Source organism: Trachymyrmex septentrionalis, unplaced genomic scaffold (genome assembly GCF_001594115.1).
Source record: "Trachymyrmex septentrionalis isolate Tsep2-gDNA-1 unplaced genomic scaffold, Tsep1.0 scaffold83, whole genome shotgun sequence".
NCBI lineage: Eukaryota > Metazoa > Arthropoda > Insecta > Hymenoptera > Formicidae > Trachymyrmex > Trachymyrmex septentrionalis.
In genome coordinates, this window is record NW_017306018.1 from 1,948,852 (window position 1) to 1,966,489 (window position 17,638).

A 17,638-nucleotide genomic window follows, 5' to 3' on the forward strand; every position below is an offset into this window, starting at 1 on the left:
CTCGTTACTCCGTCTCGACTTGTGTCTTGCTAAAACAAAATGTTATGAAACGAAACGTGCTTCTATGCTTGTTCTATTTACATTTTATACGCATCCTTCGGAGCAATAATTTTGCGTAACTTTTGTTGTTGAAACGTTACAGTTTTTATACCTTCGAATCTTGGAATTATCAAAGCCTTTACTTTCCGATGATCGCATGTATCGATCAGGCCGACCATAACGAGCGCGATAAACAGTCGATTTCTTAAAGTGTCGGATATTTGAGAATTTTTGTAGATAGGAATTTATGTATAAACGCGGGCAAGTATTTTTCATGTAAAGTACAATATATAAGTGCCATAAATAGAGCGCAGCTAATCGTATCAGCGATGAGTCTCGCAATGCATGATATACGAGCAGATAGCTCGACATTACCAACCTGCTTCCTGTTACTTGAATATCTGATGCTAAACGGAACCATTTGATACGAGGCCTCGTTAATGAGTCTATCATTAACTTGTCGCCATTATCTCTGATATAAAACGCGTGCTACTGCCATCGCAATGGATTAATCGACTAGAATCTAGAATGTTTATAACGGATGTGAATATACGTGTATTACGTGCGTTAAGTATATGCTGATTATATGCCTCCTCTTGGGTGTACTTGGCCGCTCTCAACATTTCTAATAAGGGCCCGGCGGCATTTTGCAAGTGTATAGCTTACGATGCTTACGTTTATAGTATATTGGAACTCTTTCTTTGATACCGCTACTTGCTAAGTGTTTCACTTTTTAATGGAAAATTTTTTCCCTGGTCTCCAATGCCTCTTCTTCATATTAATTAAAACGATGATAAAGAATTGAACTTTAAAAATATAATTGATTTACGAAATTTTATTCTAAAATAGATTTGATTTTAAAAAGCTTTTCGTTAGTCTCTTAAATTAGAGATTTATATGCATAACGATGACTCTCATGTGTATCAAATTGGCATTAAGAAAAAAGAATCTATTTTATCCAATAAATGTCTACAGGCAAACAACATGCTTTTTTTTTTAAATATTGTTTTTTGTAAACTTGAATTTACATGAAAAAATATAAATATATTAAGGATACAATTGTATAATATATCGCAACTTTTCATCGCGGTTCGTGCTAGACTCGAGTTCTAATCTATCGGTAGCAAAAGCTTTCGGTTATGACGAGTGCCAGACTCCGGATACTAGCAGATACAACGAGGAAAAGGCCCGCGAAATGACTTCATCTTAATAAATTACGCCTTTGGGTAAACCTCGCGAATGGCTTCAAAAAGATTCTTAGAAGGACCGCAACGTACATGCTATTTTTGGAGAATAATTCCTTTTCATCTTTATGCACTGCGTCTTTCGGCTCCTTGCACGCCGACGCACGTCGAGCCTTTTTTACGTACGGTATTACGCAAAGCGTAATAAAATGCAAATCTTTTCTCGTTAAAGCGATTAGAGAAAGAATAACACGAACTTTATGTGATTTTTTTTATTACATCCTTGATCTGATGGAAAATACCGCATTTAAGGATGCATTTAACAAAACGATAACAATTATTTCTATATTGTACAAGAATAAACACGTGTTTGCTACAATACATTTGAAAGTAATACAAAAAGTTTGGTGGCAATTTATTAATCTGGACAAAAAATTATTTTAATAAGAAGTAAACATGTTTTTAAAAAATAATTAAGGTAAAAAATGAGAACATTTTTATTTAAACTATGAAACGTTATTGTTGTAACATAAATATTGACCTTATTGAATATATGTATACGTATAATATTTATTTATATACGGAAAGTAGAAATTTTCAATTTCAGTCACTTTTGTACAAGTTATATATTAATATTGTAAATGTAAATTCCTTACTTTTAAAAATGAAATGAATAATTACACTTCGTAAGGTTTTTATATCAAGATTGAAATGATATTGCAGGATATATTGCGGGAAAATTGAATGGAAAGATATAATAAAGTTAAAAAAAGTTGCTACAGAAACAGTTTCAATAATGTTTCCATTTATTTAGCTTCGCTATACACTGTACTAAGTCGGTTTACACACGCGCTCCTAATTTTTAGTCTCACGCACCTCACTATCACTTTACGAATCGTCGTATGCAGATATACATTTTACTCGCTCCTAAAATTTACTAATTAAACTCATAATCAGGTATATTGCAGTGTCCCATCTATGTTTATTGTTTCTTTTAACTCTAATCATGTATAACGATCTCTATCATGCCTATACGTAACATTATCAAGGAAACGATGTATATACCTATATACAGTATATGTACACAATCGCGCCACACAACGCGTGATTATTTATAATTTACGGAATAATATTCATTTAATAATTTATTATCGACGGCTCTCCATTTACGGCCTCTCATTTTCTTCATTTTATAATAAATACATTATAATACACCGCGCTCTGCGCGTAAAATTGCAGCGGACTATGATACGCTTTCCATTTAAAGCCGTAATTACGACATAAGAACTCACGTCACTCTTTTTCAGTTCTAACGAGCACAACGAAAATTTCTTTCGAAAAGTTGAAAGCAATATTTTCTCCTGTCATTTAAATCGTATCTCAGTATATAGAATAACGTTTTTTTTGGATTATTGTACATAGAATGTTCGCTCATTGAGAAATTCGATGTAATAACGATAAACAGCTTTTACAGTTTTTGAGAAAAAGTAAGCCTAAACGTTGAATCGTAATAGATTATTAGACAGAGACAAGATCTTTGAAAAGGGGCTTTTTATCGTAAGACTTTTTTCACAATTTCTTCAAGAAAGGTTCACTAAAAGATTTTTGACTGCGTCAAGGAACCGAATCACACGTGAAAAGAAGACTATTGTACAAAATGCAGTCATTGACGCGTACAAATTTCCGTACATGCTTGCCCGAATAATAACATCGTAACACGAAATTACGTATCACGGTTCGATCTTTCATTTCGGTCGAAAAACACTTGATGTCGTACGAACAATTTCGTTCGTTCCTGTCCGAGTTTCCTGTCGAGCCTCAATTGCACACAGAAGATCGAAAAGTCGATTTCGTCGAGTTGACCTCTACGATTTCTCGTCCATGGAATTTGGCAACGGTCGTTTTTTTAAGATTCCCAGATCTTGCACGTTCTCTAGGAAAGTCTTGTGATGTTGAGCGACCAGAAGTGGATTCACAGTCTGCACGTCCTTCTTAAGCTCCTCCATGTCCCTCTTGAGCTTCGCCCTCCTGTTTTGGAACCACGTGATCACTTGGGCATTGCTCAGACCCAGCTGAGCGGCGATCTCGTCCCTGTCGGCTGGGCTCAAGTACTTCTGATACAAGAATCTTTTCTCCAGCTCGAAGATCTGCTGATTCGTGAACGCGGTCCGACTCTTGCGCTTCTTCTTCGGCTGTTGCCGATTGTTGAACAGGTTTAAGTGATTGGCTTGTTCTGCAACACAAGAGAATAGACATTAATTAGTTATATTTATATATTGTCCTTATTTAATCAATACACATGGCGCGGCAAATCGCGATACGTTGACTGTACACGGGATCAACTTAAATTTTTTTTAAAACGTAATCAACGTAAATTTTACAATCACAGTCTGTGGCTTTGTTATTTTCAATATTTTCGAATAATACATATCCTTGCCATCGTCGAATATAAAATAATGTTACCTCTTAATTTTTTCAAGTTTACTAGTGGGAAAATTATACTGTTTGAATATTTGTAAAATAATTTATTTCACATTTTTTTTTTACAAATGTGCACATATACAATGAATCTTGCGATGAAGCGAAAAGTAGCTTTCTAAAAAGTAAATCGGTAATCGATCAAAATAATTAAAAGATTGTTTTATGACGAAATATATGATTTTATCGGTGATCCGTACGGTTTCTCATCGGAAAGATCTGAAAATGATTCTGCCTTCGTGGTAGCCTCGCCTCACGGCATCGGTTATCGTGCACGCGGATAATGAATGAGCGAAAACGCGGGTATTGCACAAACGAACCGTCGATTCAGCGGCAATTAAATGCTGCCGATAACAAGACCGTCGGTCTTCCGACGACCCGTGTCTCTCGGGAACGCAATGCGATAATTAGCTACCGATACGAATAGATGAATTAAGATTTTATCGCTGACGTTATATGAGTAATCGCTCGCGAAGCTACGTGACGGAAAAAATTCTCCATGAAAACGCGTTAGGTGTAAAATATGAGCTGTACGAAGGAAAAAAAAAAGGATATTGGGAAATTAAATGGACGTTTAGTGTCCGCGTGCTTTATCGTTTTCGCCACGTACTTAACGTACGTTATACGTAGTTAATTCCGCGTATGAGAATAAAACAAAAGATAGAGAGGCTTGATAAGAATATATTACAGCAGATGGATCGGGCGTATAGATTGAGTTTCTCTATATTGAGTTTCTCTTACATGAATTTATAAAGGTATCGATATAAATACATGTTTATATGGTAATCAGGACAAGATAGTTATCAATTAATTTCACAAGATTGCCAATAAGTAACACATGCTGATCAGAGATTGAAGCGCATATAGCTATGTGGCTGCAAATAAATGTTTTGTATGAAACAAAGATCACGTTAGATATTATTTTTTTTAATCGCTCTCGTACTTTTTGCTTACACATATTAACCTTTCAATGTATGGACGTTCAGATACTTATATTGAATTTTAACAGTAAAAATTGTTTATATTTTTGTGCATCAATTATGATGTCTCCAAAGTCCCACTCAATTTTGAACAATAAAAAACAGTAAAGAATAGAACGATCCTAACAGTCAAAGCTAAATCTTTAGTGCTTAAATAATTCAATCTGAATTACCATATATGTACACGCATATATAAATAAAAAATAATTTTGCATAGATTTTATTTCGTTTTCACTTTTACATTTTCAACGGGAACTTTCTAGTAAAAAATTATGTATTGACAAAAGAGTTACAAGTTTCAAACAGTTGAAGACATTGAAATAAATCTTTTAATAATAGTACATTTATTTTCCTTTTATTTCTTTAGATCTTAATTTACTTTGAATAATTTATTTCTCAAAAAGATCTACGATATTCTTCTGTACAAAGTGACATTGGAAATACTGCATACAAATACTATACGTATATCAATGCGTATATACACAGTAATCGAAATTTTATAATCCCGTGATCGGAATATGCAAAACGAATCGAAGTTTTTTCAGGCGACCACCATTGGAATTGTAGTTCACGGAATCGTCTCTGAAGACTACAAATTAAATGTATTTTCGAGTCATGGGAGGGTTATCCCCATAAAAGTATTACACATTCGTTACGGTGCTCAGTCCACGGAATTCCGAGAGCCATAACTATGATAGTTCCCGGTTTGAACCAGCTAAGGCTGTAGTTCGAAATGTTTCTACCAGACGGTTCGCCTTTAGCCTCGAAGCGATTTGTAGTTTTATCAGATTAGATGTATGCGGATATAAATAATCTCGTTTTGTGATATTACTGTACACGCAAACATCTACTTCTAAATAGGATATGATGCATTCTGTTAGTTGATGTATTCTCTAGCTAACATATCTAGACTAAAAATTTAAACTTCGAATAAATAATTGAGCGATTTATTCTGAATTATCGAAGTATCTGAAATCAAACGTGTTAATGCATGCGTATTTTCTATTATAAATTTTTTATATCAAAATATCTTCTGAAAAAGTGCCACTTAAAAAATCTGTTTGTTATAAATTAATTGTGTAGCCAATTCAATCATTCAATCATTCGGTGCCTTATCTTATCGAATATTATTTCACAAAGTAATATTCGACAACATAAGGCACGAATGATTGAATGATTTAATTGGCTGTATACAATTTATAATAACGTAAAAGTGAACATTGCAACCTAATTTTTCGAATACACGTTCTAGCATTATCTGTCGGGATTAAAGCATGTGAATAATTTATTTTAATATCTGCTGATTATATCTATAGGTGATCTCTTTATATTAGATTAGATCGTGGAAAACTATTCTAGCGGTGTGTAAAGCTTGACGTGAAAATTGTTATATCGATTCTATTGGTTTTATAATCGCTTCCTCGCGAAATAGCCTAAAATAATTATCGTTTTCATCGTATCTTATTAGCAGATGATACCGCGTAATACTGGTTTCCGTTTTATAACTTTTGTTATACTCGCGCTAACTCTCGGAACGAAGAAAGTAGTATCAATTAACGTCGTTATCCAATAATCAGGGCGCGACCCCGCGTATTTTTTATTTTGCGTAATGTTTACCAAGAAATATACGCAACGATCATTTTCGCAATGGCGTTAGCCATTAAGAAATAATCGAATTGAAATGAGAGAGAGAGAGAGAGAGGGGGGGGGAGGGAGGCGGGCGCGATGAGTCGTGGACAAAGTAGCCGAGGAGTCGCTCCAGGATCAAAGGCCGCCGCCATCGGTCACACCTGCACAACCCGACCGTACAGTCCGCTTAAAAAATTTTCATTGACCGACACGAGCGATCTCGCGCACATATAAGGTGACCGGACTTCTCGTTTTCGAGGGGACAGTCCATCTTATTTGAAAGAATGGTGTTGGCATTCTTACCATCTTAATCATTTTATTACGCTAATTGGAGAAGAGGGTACAACCGCTCGGTGCTTAAACGCGACCCAAAAATACAGAGTAACACGCGTTCCGTTCAATCCACGACATGTCCCGCTTTTCTAATAACTGACGTTTACGTTTAGAATTAACCGTTAGTCTATAAACACCTCGGAATCTTGATACTTATTGAGAAAACTATGAACATTAATTGATTACATTATATCTATAGTTTTCCGTCAAGCATATTTTTAATTGCGTTTATATTGGAAATATCTGATTAAATTGGCGAAGGCATGTAGTAATTCTAAAAAAACAAAATGATGTAATATCAGTTCTGCTAGCAATATAGATTAAATATACGCTGAATGTCTAGGGAATATTCTATTTGCCGATATATTAATTTAGTTATGTTTACAACTGAAATCAATATTACATAGATAGAAATATTGATAGCCATAGCGCGCACATACGGAAGAAATTAATTGCCGGTCTATAGACGTCAAGAAAAGTAATTAAAGAGGAGACTATCAAGCACTTTGCCACGAAAGAGAGAGTCTTTCGCAAAAGGCGTATTGATTCGATTACGCACTGCAACAACGCAAGTGCAACGTGTAATTCACATATAGAAAAATGGAAAAAAAAAGTGTTAAAAAGATGAAAGAGTTTTATGATATATCACATAATATAAAAACATGCGTCATTTTTCATACAATAATTGCAACGTTGTATCAATATATTAATTTTAATTTTCTATTAACCTATTAATTTTAATTTTATATCATTCGCGGTAGATTAATTTAATTAATTACATATCTTTCAATCCCATTGCAATTTATCATTTGCATCCATCATTCTCTTCGAGCCTAACGATTATTTATAGTTTCTGAAAGCAGCGATTCGAGAACACGTTGACAAATGAAATCGAAGACAAAGCAAATGAGAATTTTGCACGACAAAGATGTCGAGACACGACGATGAAACGGTAAACGAACGGACGGATGGACGGACGGAAGAAGCGTCGAGATATTAGTTTCTGCGGTCGGTTCTCCGCAGAGATTTAATTCGTTTGATGTTCACGATTCGCCGCTTCGGCTGTCTTTTCGCAAGACTCGCGTCTCCTCCTCCCTCTTCCTCTTCAACTTTCCAAACAGTTTTAAGCCATTGTCGATGCTTCCTTTTCCGAAAGATTTTCTCACCCTTTCGTCGATAAACATTCCAGATTCTACTGTAACAGTGTTTTTTCAAAATTTCGATATTATTTTCGTTTTATAAAAGACGTAAAGTACTATTTACTAAAATATATATTTCTAAAATGCACGTTATACATGAATCGTTGAATTTTATTAATATTAGAGAAATTCATTAAGATTTTAAATTGGAATTCTTTTAAAGTAGTAAGAAAAGGAATTAAAAACCTAAATTTTCTTCAAAGTGACATATAGACACACGCTGGAGAATTGTACAGAAATAAATTCCAAATAAAGGGTAGCCGCGCGACCACCTGCCGTGCGTAAACCATATCCGTGTATGACATCTACTAGGGTCACAGATGGCGGCGAAATTCGCTTGATTAATGTGCTGACTTGGCCGAAAATTTGCTTTAATTACGTGAACCGGTATACTTTCATATATCTGTGCTTTATCTTCTTCCGAACATAATTTAACCGCTTTCATAATGAATCGCAATAATTAATAACAGATTGATCCTTTTATCACTAAAGTGATATGTAGTCTCTCTCTCTCTCTCTCTCTCTCTCTCTCTCTCTCTCTCTCTCTCTCTCGAGTATACCAATTTTAAAAGACGGGTTATAAGCTCCGTAAACTATGTTATATACGAGACATTTTTCGATGCAAAACTCATATAATTTATAACTTATAGAGAATGCAAAAAAATTGTAACAAAAATTTCTGCTATACCTATATATAATTTCACTAAACTTTTTATTTTTTAATTGTACTAAATTTATTTTTCAATTTAATCTTTCTCGTCTAGAACTACAACTCGCAACTAGAGTCAACGAAAAAAAGATTTAGCTGAAATATCTAAAGAGATACAGATCCGAAAACAATTTTTTGGGGACCAAAATAATAATGTAGAAAACTTAATCATAATGCTGCAAAAAGTTTTGATATTTTAAGAACAAGCTTGAGTATTCTACATAATTATTTTGATAATTGAACAAAATTATTTTCAGATCTGAATTAATCACGGGAAATACAATCATGGTGACAATAATTCTTCAAAGTGCTGTTGCAATATTTAATTATAAAAATGTATCTAATATGATGTTTTTATTGTCAATTTACAGTTAAATTTTCTATATTGAAATCGTCAAAGAAAATTGTTATTTATTAGAAATTTTCTAATGAATAAATACAATAATCTGTCATAAATGAAAATGATGTATCATGAAAAATATGTTGGAGAAATTTTCGAAAACTTGATTTATCGTGGCACGACGATACAGGGGAAAACAGTCGTAGAAGCAAACAGCACGATGCAAAGCGACATGATATGTCTCGCGAAAGACCAACAAAACCGTTGCGCGGCCATCTTGGTTACGCTCGAGCAAGATTCACTCGAGTAGAATAGTGACGGAGTTAAGAGGCGCGACGATCTTGAAACAGCTTAACTGGCATCTCGTCGAGTAGATTATTCGACAACAGTTTCTTGTTAAGCTGAATTTTACGGTCAAACTGCAAACGTCTGTGATGCAACAAAGAAAATCGTTACGCCGTTAACGAGTTCCGGTGTTTCGACACATCCATTTTTCATTGCTCATCCGCAATACTCACGTTGTTGACAATTTTCAGATTAACGTTTATTTACGATCATTTGCAACTAAAGATTTGTCGTTACGCTAAAATTATTATTTTGATATTCGAACTTTTTATTTTCAATTTATTGAAAAATCTTTTCCAGTCGCGAATTTTTAATCTGAAAATAACATATCCTAAGCTATAAATAATCAGTATTACTGTCTGTTTGGTAGTGTAAAGGAATGAAAAAAACATAATTGTATACACTGAGATTATTACAGAACGTATTATCATTACCAAGTTGAAGGCTTTAAAGAATCCATGTAAACATTTTCGGATATACATTTTCAGATACATTTTGCGAATAAATTATCTCTTATTATTATGCGAACGAACAGATTCCTAAGCGATTCCTTTTCCATAGCGCGCGGAAATTTGGCTTAACGAGTTCAACGTATTTATTACAATTGCGAATTGCAACAATGCTGCCAGACCAGAGATCGTGCCGGACGATCTAGCACGAGCATAAATCGTGCGACAATGCGAAGCGGCATGCCGAACGACATGTCACCGCGGCGATACCGCTGTCGCGTAAAGAAAGATCGAAATAGGTTAACGACCGTGCGCAACGCATCACTTGAATTCTTCCCCGCAAGTATATATATTCGTGGCGTAACAGGTTCCCATCATGCTTCTTGCCATTGCGGATAATCAGTCTCTCGGGATATTTGACATCTTTATCGGCGTGTGGGGGTAAGTGGAAAAAAAATGAAAAAAAAATCAAGTCGTTACACACTGTCTTGACGTGTTTTTAACGGTACTCCTACGCTGTACGTTTTTACAAGCGACATTACCTGCCGGCGGCAATCTTTATGTCACCATCGAGAGTAGTTGAAACATAATTCTGTTACCGGGAAATTTTATTTCATTTAAAGCCCTTTAATGTGCCTTCGAATACCTTACGTTTATGTCACCAGTCTTCGAATTATTCGTGAATAAATTCCAATATTCTAATGCAATTGGTTATTATATTAAAGTAATTAAAGAACTGGAAAGGATATAGGAGTAGGATCTCCTACACAGGTAGGAGTCAAGCGCAGATGTCGCGCAAATAATATATCTATAAAGTGTGAAACTACTTTATTCACGAAAACGCGCTTGCATGTTTCGGAGGGCTCACTTTTGAGCCCTCCTCGGAGACAACACAAATTAACATAAATAAACTGTAAATAAAAATTATTCTATCACGGTGAGCTCCCCTACTTCGAGAATTTAAACGCCAAAAAGTGAAAGAAAAAGAAAAAAGAAAAATGAACGAAAAAAAAAAAGGAAATATCGAAATAGAGAATATGAAAAACTAATTTATCGAAAATCTTAAGATATATATAAATTAGTTTTTCATATTGTCTATTTCGACATTTCATTTTTTCGTTCATTTTTCTTTTTTTTTTTCTCTCTTTCCCTCCGAAACATGTAAGCGCGTTTTAGTGAATAAAGTAGTTTCACACTTCATAGATATATTATTTGTGCGACATCTTCTGCGCTTGACTCCTACTGCTCTCTCGTATCCTTTCCAGTTCTTTGATTTATAAGAAGTCTTGGTTAGTTTGATTTGTAATACGGATTAAAGTAATTAATTAAGACTTTTTTTCTCTGATTAAGACGAATGAAATATTACGTATAAATGTCAGTTATTCCTCTTTAATTAGCACAAAAACTGAATACTAACAAGCTTTTATTACATGAAAACAATTTTTTTAAATTAAATTAAAGAGCTCTTTGATACGTAGAAAACGTAGGTAGCGAGTATTTTAATTTTATTTGCAAATTATTCGATTCCTTTTTATAAGATAAAAATTTGAATAATTAATTTATTACTTCGTTTAAAGAGAATTAGTAAATATAACTTAAAAATTTGAAGAATAAAGTTGTTTTTTCAAACAAACCAAAGTAAATTTCATCCTCTAAATAATATTAGTTTCAAGATACGGTAATAGAGCTAATTGATCGAAATTAATTTATCACATTATTGGTAAAAATGTAAATGTCAAATATTCAATAAGCGTATATCTTATAGTGTTAAATAAATTTTGCGGCAACGGATTATCCAGCATACGCACAACACTCTCGGATTGTTTTTGGTTCTTGGGGTTCTTGCGGTGTACATCGCCGCACTGTATACACGCGGTTTATCATTCGCGTGGCAAGAGCAGATAAACAGCGTTGTGTGTCGCGCATTGTCTTTTGAAACGTGCCAAGCACAGAAAACGAGGCAAGTGCGATTATTTCTGATGAATAGTTGGCGATTATCGACCCGTACTATTAATTAAATCCCATGATTAACGACTTGTAAGCGTGTAGAAACGACGGGATATTTCGGAATCAAGTGGCGTGTTGAAACAATTTAATTTCTCGTATCTTAATACACATATCCGCGTGCCACTGCTATAAATTCATTTTACACTTCAAAGTAATTCGTTAAATTAAAGTCCTTCGTCGTTTGTAATTCGTAATTTGCAAGACATTGTTGAACTTTGTTATACTTATCCGCATAACTTTCCATTGTATTATTAAAGTGTGCGTCGCATGCGGTTAATGTGGGAAATGTGCACAAAATATCGCGTTATTGTCATGTTTTGGTGACTAATGCGCGATCATAATCGACTGTATTTAAAAAAAAAGAGGAATAAGGCGAACTCGAAAAGGCATCAGGCGGAGCAATTGGTCGATTAGTCAATATTAATCGTTTATAAGTTAATTGTGTATTCTACTCATACTATCTTTACTTTCACACTATTAAATCTCTGCTAAAAATATTATACATTCGAGGAACATATTGTACATCTTGTGTCATCTTGTGTGTCTCTCAATTATAAAGAGTAAAACGGGATAAATCTCTCGACAGGGAATATGCCCTATCATAAATATGAAAAAATGACAAAACGGCACTGTCACCAAATTCTGACAATAGCTGAATGAGGTGATCAAATGAGTTTTCGCAGTGGATAAGTGCATGGACAAATCGTTAACATAGACAAATCGTTCCAAACATCATTCTGTAACGTTAATCTTCCGAACATCCGAGAAGAGGTATCTTAAATTAACATTCCGAGTTATTCTGTACTATTATTTCGAATTACGTCGTGTGCAATCGTTGTGAAGAAAATCGAAATTGTGGACCGCGCGCGCGTGTGTCGGTGGATTAAATTAGGGAATAAAGACTGGTGTTCTCTCGCTTAGAGAGAGAGAGAGAGAGGATCAGACACCGGCGCCAGGTGGCAAAACAAACGGTCGCTCGTGCCACACGTCCGCGTCCCGCGGTATTTCGCTAATAAGTCGTCCGCCCGCTACAAGTGAAGCAGCATTCGAAGAATATACGAAGAGACACGCAAAAAGAGGCGGGACCGCGACACCGTGGAGCAATTTGGAAGTGTCTTCCGTCGGTCGGCGGTCATTTGTCTCCCGACAGCATCTCCGGGAGTCTCTCTCTTCTCTCCCTGCCGCTGTCCCTCCCCCTGGCTCTCCTTCTCGTGCTCCTGCCTCGGCTTACTACCCCGGCTCTTAACCCGAGGGGCTTTGCCCACATGTCAACGATATATTTTCTGCCGGCCCACAAATCGTTTAGCGGGTAATTTTGAAATTGGAACACTTATTTAGTCGTTTAGACCCAAGGGCATATAACCGCAGCCCCGAGTTCGAGATTTATCGTTTGATTTTTCGCCGGTTTGTAAGCGCGACCCGCCACTCTCGCTTTCCTGCTCCTTCTTTTCCAGCTTGTATCTCTGCGCCGAAGTGCGAGCGACAAAGTTACGGCGTCGTCCGTCTTGCGTTTTCTTGTTGCATTATTCGAGAGAAGCGACAGATCGTTAATGTGAGATCGACGAGTCGTCATTTGTAAGAGCGTAACGCGTCTTAGGTCAATTTTTATGAACTCGGATCGAAAACGTCGGCGATTGCAAATAAAATTTTAATAAAAATTCTATCGAGATTATACGTATAGAAAATTAATATTGATTTTTTTATTGGATATATTCAAATTAATCAAGTAAATCTAACGCGAGATAGCTTCTGTGCGTACGTCGCAGATATTCATGTTTTTTTTTTTATTTTATTTTACTTGATTATTTCTTCATACATTTCTGACACGTCAGATTACAAATTCAGTAGCGAAATCTTTCTGATTGCCTTCGTACGTAATTTTGGAAAGATAGTCATATGTATTTCAAGATCTTATGTAAGATTCTTATGTAACATTTCAATCTTTTATCTTCATAGAATTTTTTAATATCCAGAGACTATAAAAATACATATTTAACATCAGATTCTTCGATTAGAAACTTAAAATTTAAGAAATTTAACTTAACAAAAATTGAGATCGCAAGAAATTAATTGATATTATTATATTTTTTTTCTTCAATTCTCTTTTCCTTAGATTTTTCCATAAATCGTTCGGTATATAATTCAGATAAAAAGAGAATTAAAATGGAATACACGTAATACACTCACTCTCTTCCTTGTTCAGAGAAACCGCATTTCCGAGTTGATCGCTTTCGAAGCAATTCAAAAGCGTCTCGGTCGAGTTATCGAAGTATAACGGATGCTGTTCGAATCGTCGCTTAACGAGAAGAAACCAAGAGTCCGAGAGGCTCGTTTCAGCGTAGAGCGTAAAATACGGTAACTCGACTGCCACGTAAGGATCCCCTCGGGAATACGGCGTGTCGGCTCACACGCCACGGCTAGGCTCATAAAGACGCGTGCGGAAGAGGAGAGGGACGTAGGAGGGCGTGGAGCGAAAAAAATGCTTAGTGGCTTCTAATTGCAGAAGTGACGACGCCGTGACTAATGACCGAGAGACGACGTCCTTTGTCAGTCGCGACGAGACACTCGTCCTTCCATGGGAGGTGCGGACACGGGCCGTTTAAAATACCTGGAAGGAAAGTCACTTCCTTCGTTCAGCGACAAATTTTTCTTCCGCTCGTCTCACTTTTTCAGAACTCGCGCACGATTTTATTTTGGTACGAGGAATGTTTCTCGACGTTTATCACCACGGAAAACAATTTTATCGCTAGAGTATAAAAAAAGATTATCTTCAATTACAGTGACGGATATACGCAAGTATGAGCTGTTTATTTTGAGAGGGAAAGAAATTTCATATTTTTCCAAATAAATAAAGAAATTAGATTGTGTGTGTGTGTGTGTGTGTGTGTGTGTGTGTATTTAATTTTTAATTTTTAATAGTACCTCGGATAACAAGTTTTTCAGAAACAATTTAAATAATACTTAATCCATTTTATTACATTACACTGTTAAATATTGAAATTATTTTGTACACAATCTAGAACAATATATATAATATTAGCAATTTATGTAGTCCGTCTGTTTAAATTCTCTATGAAATAATAATAAACTTTAAATACCTTACAGAAAAGCTATAGGTGTGCAGTTTATACGTGGTTGCATGGCATTAATTTAAATTGAAAATACCAACGTAGTAAAGTTTAATGCAATTTGTGCGGGGCGGCGTTTCGCGAGGAACGATTCCGTGAATTTCGAGAACGACGTAACACACGACGTAATGTCGCTTTGAGACGTCTCTTTCGCATCTCTTTAAATAACAGCGGCTTCAAGGATCGTTTGACCGCGGTTCTCTGATCCTATTAACTCCGACTTCTTTCTCAGATTTTCATCTCCCTCGTTACGCATCTCTCTCTCCTCTCGTCCCTTTCGCGCGCGTTACCCCTTTACCGTCTCTCTCACGTCTATTTCCGGCGTCTCTGGTCCTTTACTCGCTTTTAGCAGCTTTGAAATCGTCGAAAAACAGGCGGTCGATTCACGTGCCGCTGATTAGCGTAATTACGAGAGACATTCTTTCAGTCTGACTGGATTGTCACGCTACCCCTTTTTTTTTTTCTTTCCCGAGACTAACGTCCGAGGCCTTCCGCCATTAGCCTCATTACCTTTGCAAACACAATGATCCATATTCTCATCGCACATTTAACGCTGAATACGATTTCTCAACTTTGAATCCTATCTCGTATAAAGATCACATAATACAAACGCGCGGTAAAGAAGTTTGTGCAAATCTAATGTAAATCTCGTTAGGGGCAATTACGAGTGTAAGTCTGTTGTACTTTAAGGAGTATATTTTTTACTTGTACTTTTTTCACAAAACTTATAAATTACCGATTTCATCCTTCAATTTTTCCGTACTTTAAGTATGATTTAATAAATTTAATACAAAAAAAAAATCATTAATTTATCTTTTCGAAGATGTAACTTTTCATAAATTTAGCTTCTTCGCTTCTTGAAAACTTTCCTTTAGAAATATCGATTTATATTCGCGTATATTTGATCCTTCTGAAGAATAAACCATCATTATTGTATACATTGAATTTTTCTGAAGATGAAATTGTCGTGATGTTGAAGTTTTTCAAACAACAAACTATCATTGTTTTGGAACGATTATACGTGCGGTAAGAATATGGATCAATATGCACGAAAAATGTTTCGAAGGAGCGCCCAATTTATGGACACGATCGCGTGCTCCAGGCACATTCCTTTAGGCGAGTCAGAATTCGGTTAGAGAATGTCGCGGTAAAGTACAGGTAAAATTATGTTCAGGTGAGTCGAGTAGCGGTAGCAGCGACACGTCCGGTACTTTCGCAATAAACGATAAGCGCTGCTTTGATCGGGCTTTGGTTAGGCACGCGCGCTAAGAGATACAGGGTGTATCTAATACAAGTCTAAGAGAAATAAGAGGGGAATTAGGATGAAAGAAGAATAAATATTATACAGAGAGAATCACGTGTAAAATAATGAAGCGTAGCTGAGTTGAGACAGTTGGTGGAAAAAAAATAGAAGAAGCGACACTATCAGAAAAGCTTGTTCAAAAGTTGTTCCGCAGAACAGAAAGATATCGTCCAACGTTAAGACGTACGTCGCTTGATATACGTAATCAGTGTCCGTATTCTATTACTCTCGTATTGTACGTGAAATAAATGCGACTTGGGGAACGCGAATAAACTAAAGCGCAGCCCTGACGTGCCATGTACTTTAGGTACACCTTATACGCGCGCGCGCGCGAAGGGTCGCCTTGGTAAATCCACATCACAGGGGTGAATAAGTCAGCTCGGCTTGTAAGTCTCCGAGCGAGGAAGACGAAGGAGAGCCAACTGTTCGCGTCTTCATCAACGACACCGAGGTGGGGGACCACCCATCAGGAGCAATATCGTTTCATCAGCCGCTAATATCACCGCTTCGAGTGGTTCAACACCTTATAACGCCAGGTGGGACGTTAGTGGCGCCGCAGGAAGTCCTAATGAAGACAAATCTCACCCAAAATGGCGGCCGAACTTATTTCCTGCTCCGCCTCCTTCTCTCTCTCCATCTATCCCTCTTCGTTCGTTTCGTCCTCTTTCCATCGCCGGTCCCCTTTCTCCTTTGCGAATCAATTTGGCAGCGGTATTTTTACATTTTCCCTCGCATGATTGAGATGAGAAGAGGGCACGAATTGAAACGACGATTTCAATCGATCGAAGGACTTTAATCCGTGCAATTGTGGACCGTATTGTGATTTGTTTCTGTTAACGCGAAGATTCGGTTTGAGGAAATTAATGAAATCAAATAAAGCAGGCGAAATAAGGCACAGGTGTGAAATCCGGATCTTTAATTATAAAAAAAAAATTTGTCAAAGTGTTATCTAAATTTTAAGTTTAATCTACATTTTTGTAACCTGCGTATTTGTGCATCCTGACAATAATTACTAAAAATATCCTGCGTGCTTTTCACGTCGCAAAATCAAACATTTCATCTCACTTAACAATCTTAAGTATGGACAATATAAATAATGATAAAATAAAGTCTAATATTGTGCGGTAATAATTCTAAAAATAGACTTGGAGTAGAAATGGATATTAGAAATGGAAATAGATGACTTTAATTTAGACAACAAAGAACACGTTCCGTTTTGTGATCTGGTATCATTAGTCGATGCTGGTAGGAAGTTACGTAGCGGGAAACTTTTCGTAATCGTACTATCATGTGTATTTGCATATGTAAGCAGGATTGTACGCGCGAGTACGATTCGGAGGCGATAGCCGTTGGATTCTATCGGCGCTAGCTGGTTATCGATCCGAGATGGTACATCCATCGCGTTACGGGCAGTACGGAAATAAATCCGGCTCAGGTGAAAAATCATAGGTGCCTTCGATCCGAATGAACTATCGCTGAATCGACTGGATATATCACAGTTTACGTCATGTATTT

General features: G+C 36.2%; 1 protein-coding gene across 1 annotated transcript in view; it reads right to left on the reverse strand.

Annotated features, from left to right (window-relative positions):
- Positions 1-2,665: 2,665 nt before the first annotated feature.
- The window catches only part of LOC108754976 (muscle-specific homeobox protein tinman-like), a 54,892-nt gene continuing 39,919 nt past the window's right edge, over positions 2,666-17,638 (reverse strand). Inside the window, exon 2 of the mRNA XM_018497669.1 lies at positions 2,666-3,456. Within this exon, the coding sequence (XP_018353171.1) occupies positions 3,089-3,456 (368 nt within the window). The 3' untranslated portion in view covers positions 2,666-3,088. The remainder of the gene's footprint in view (positions 3,457-17,638) is intronic.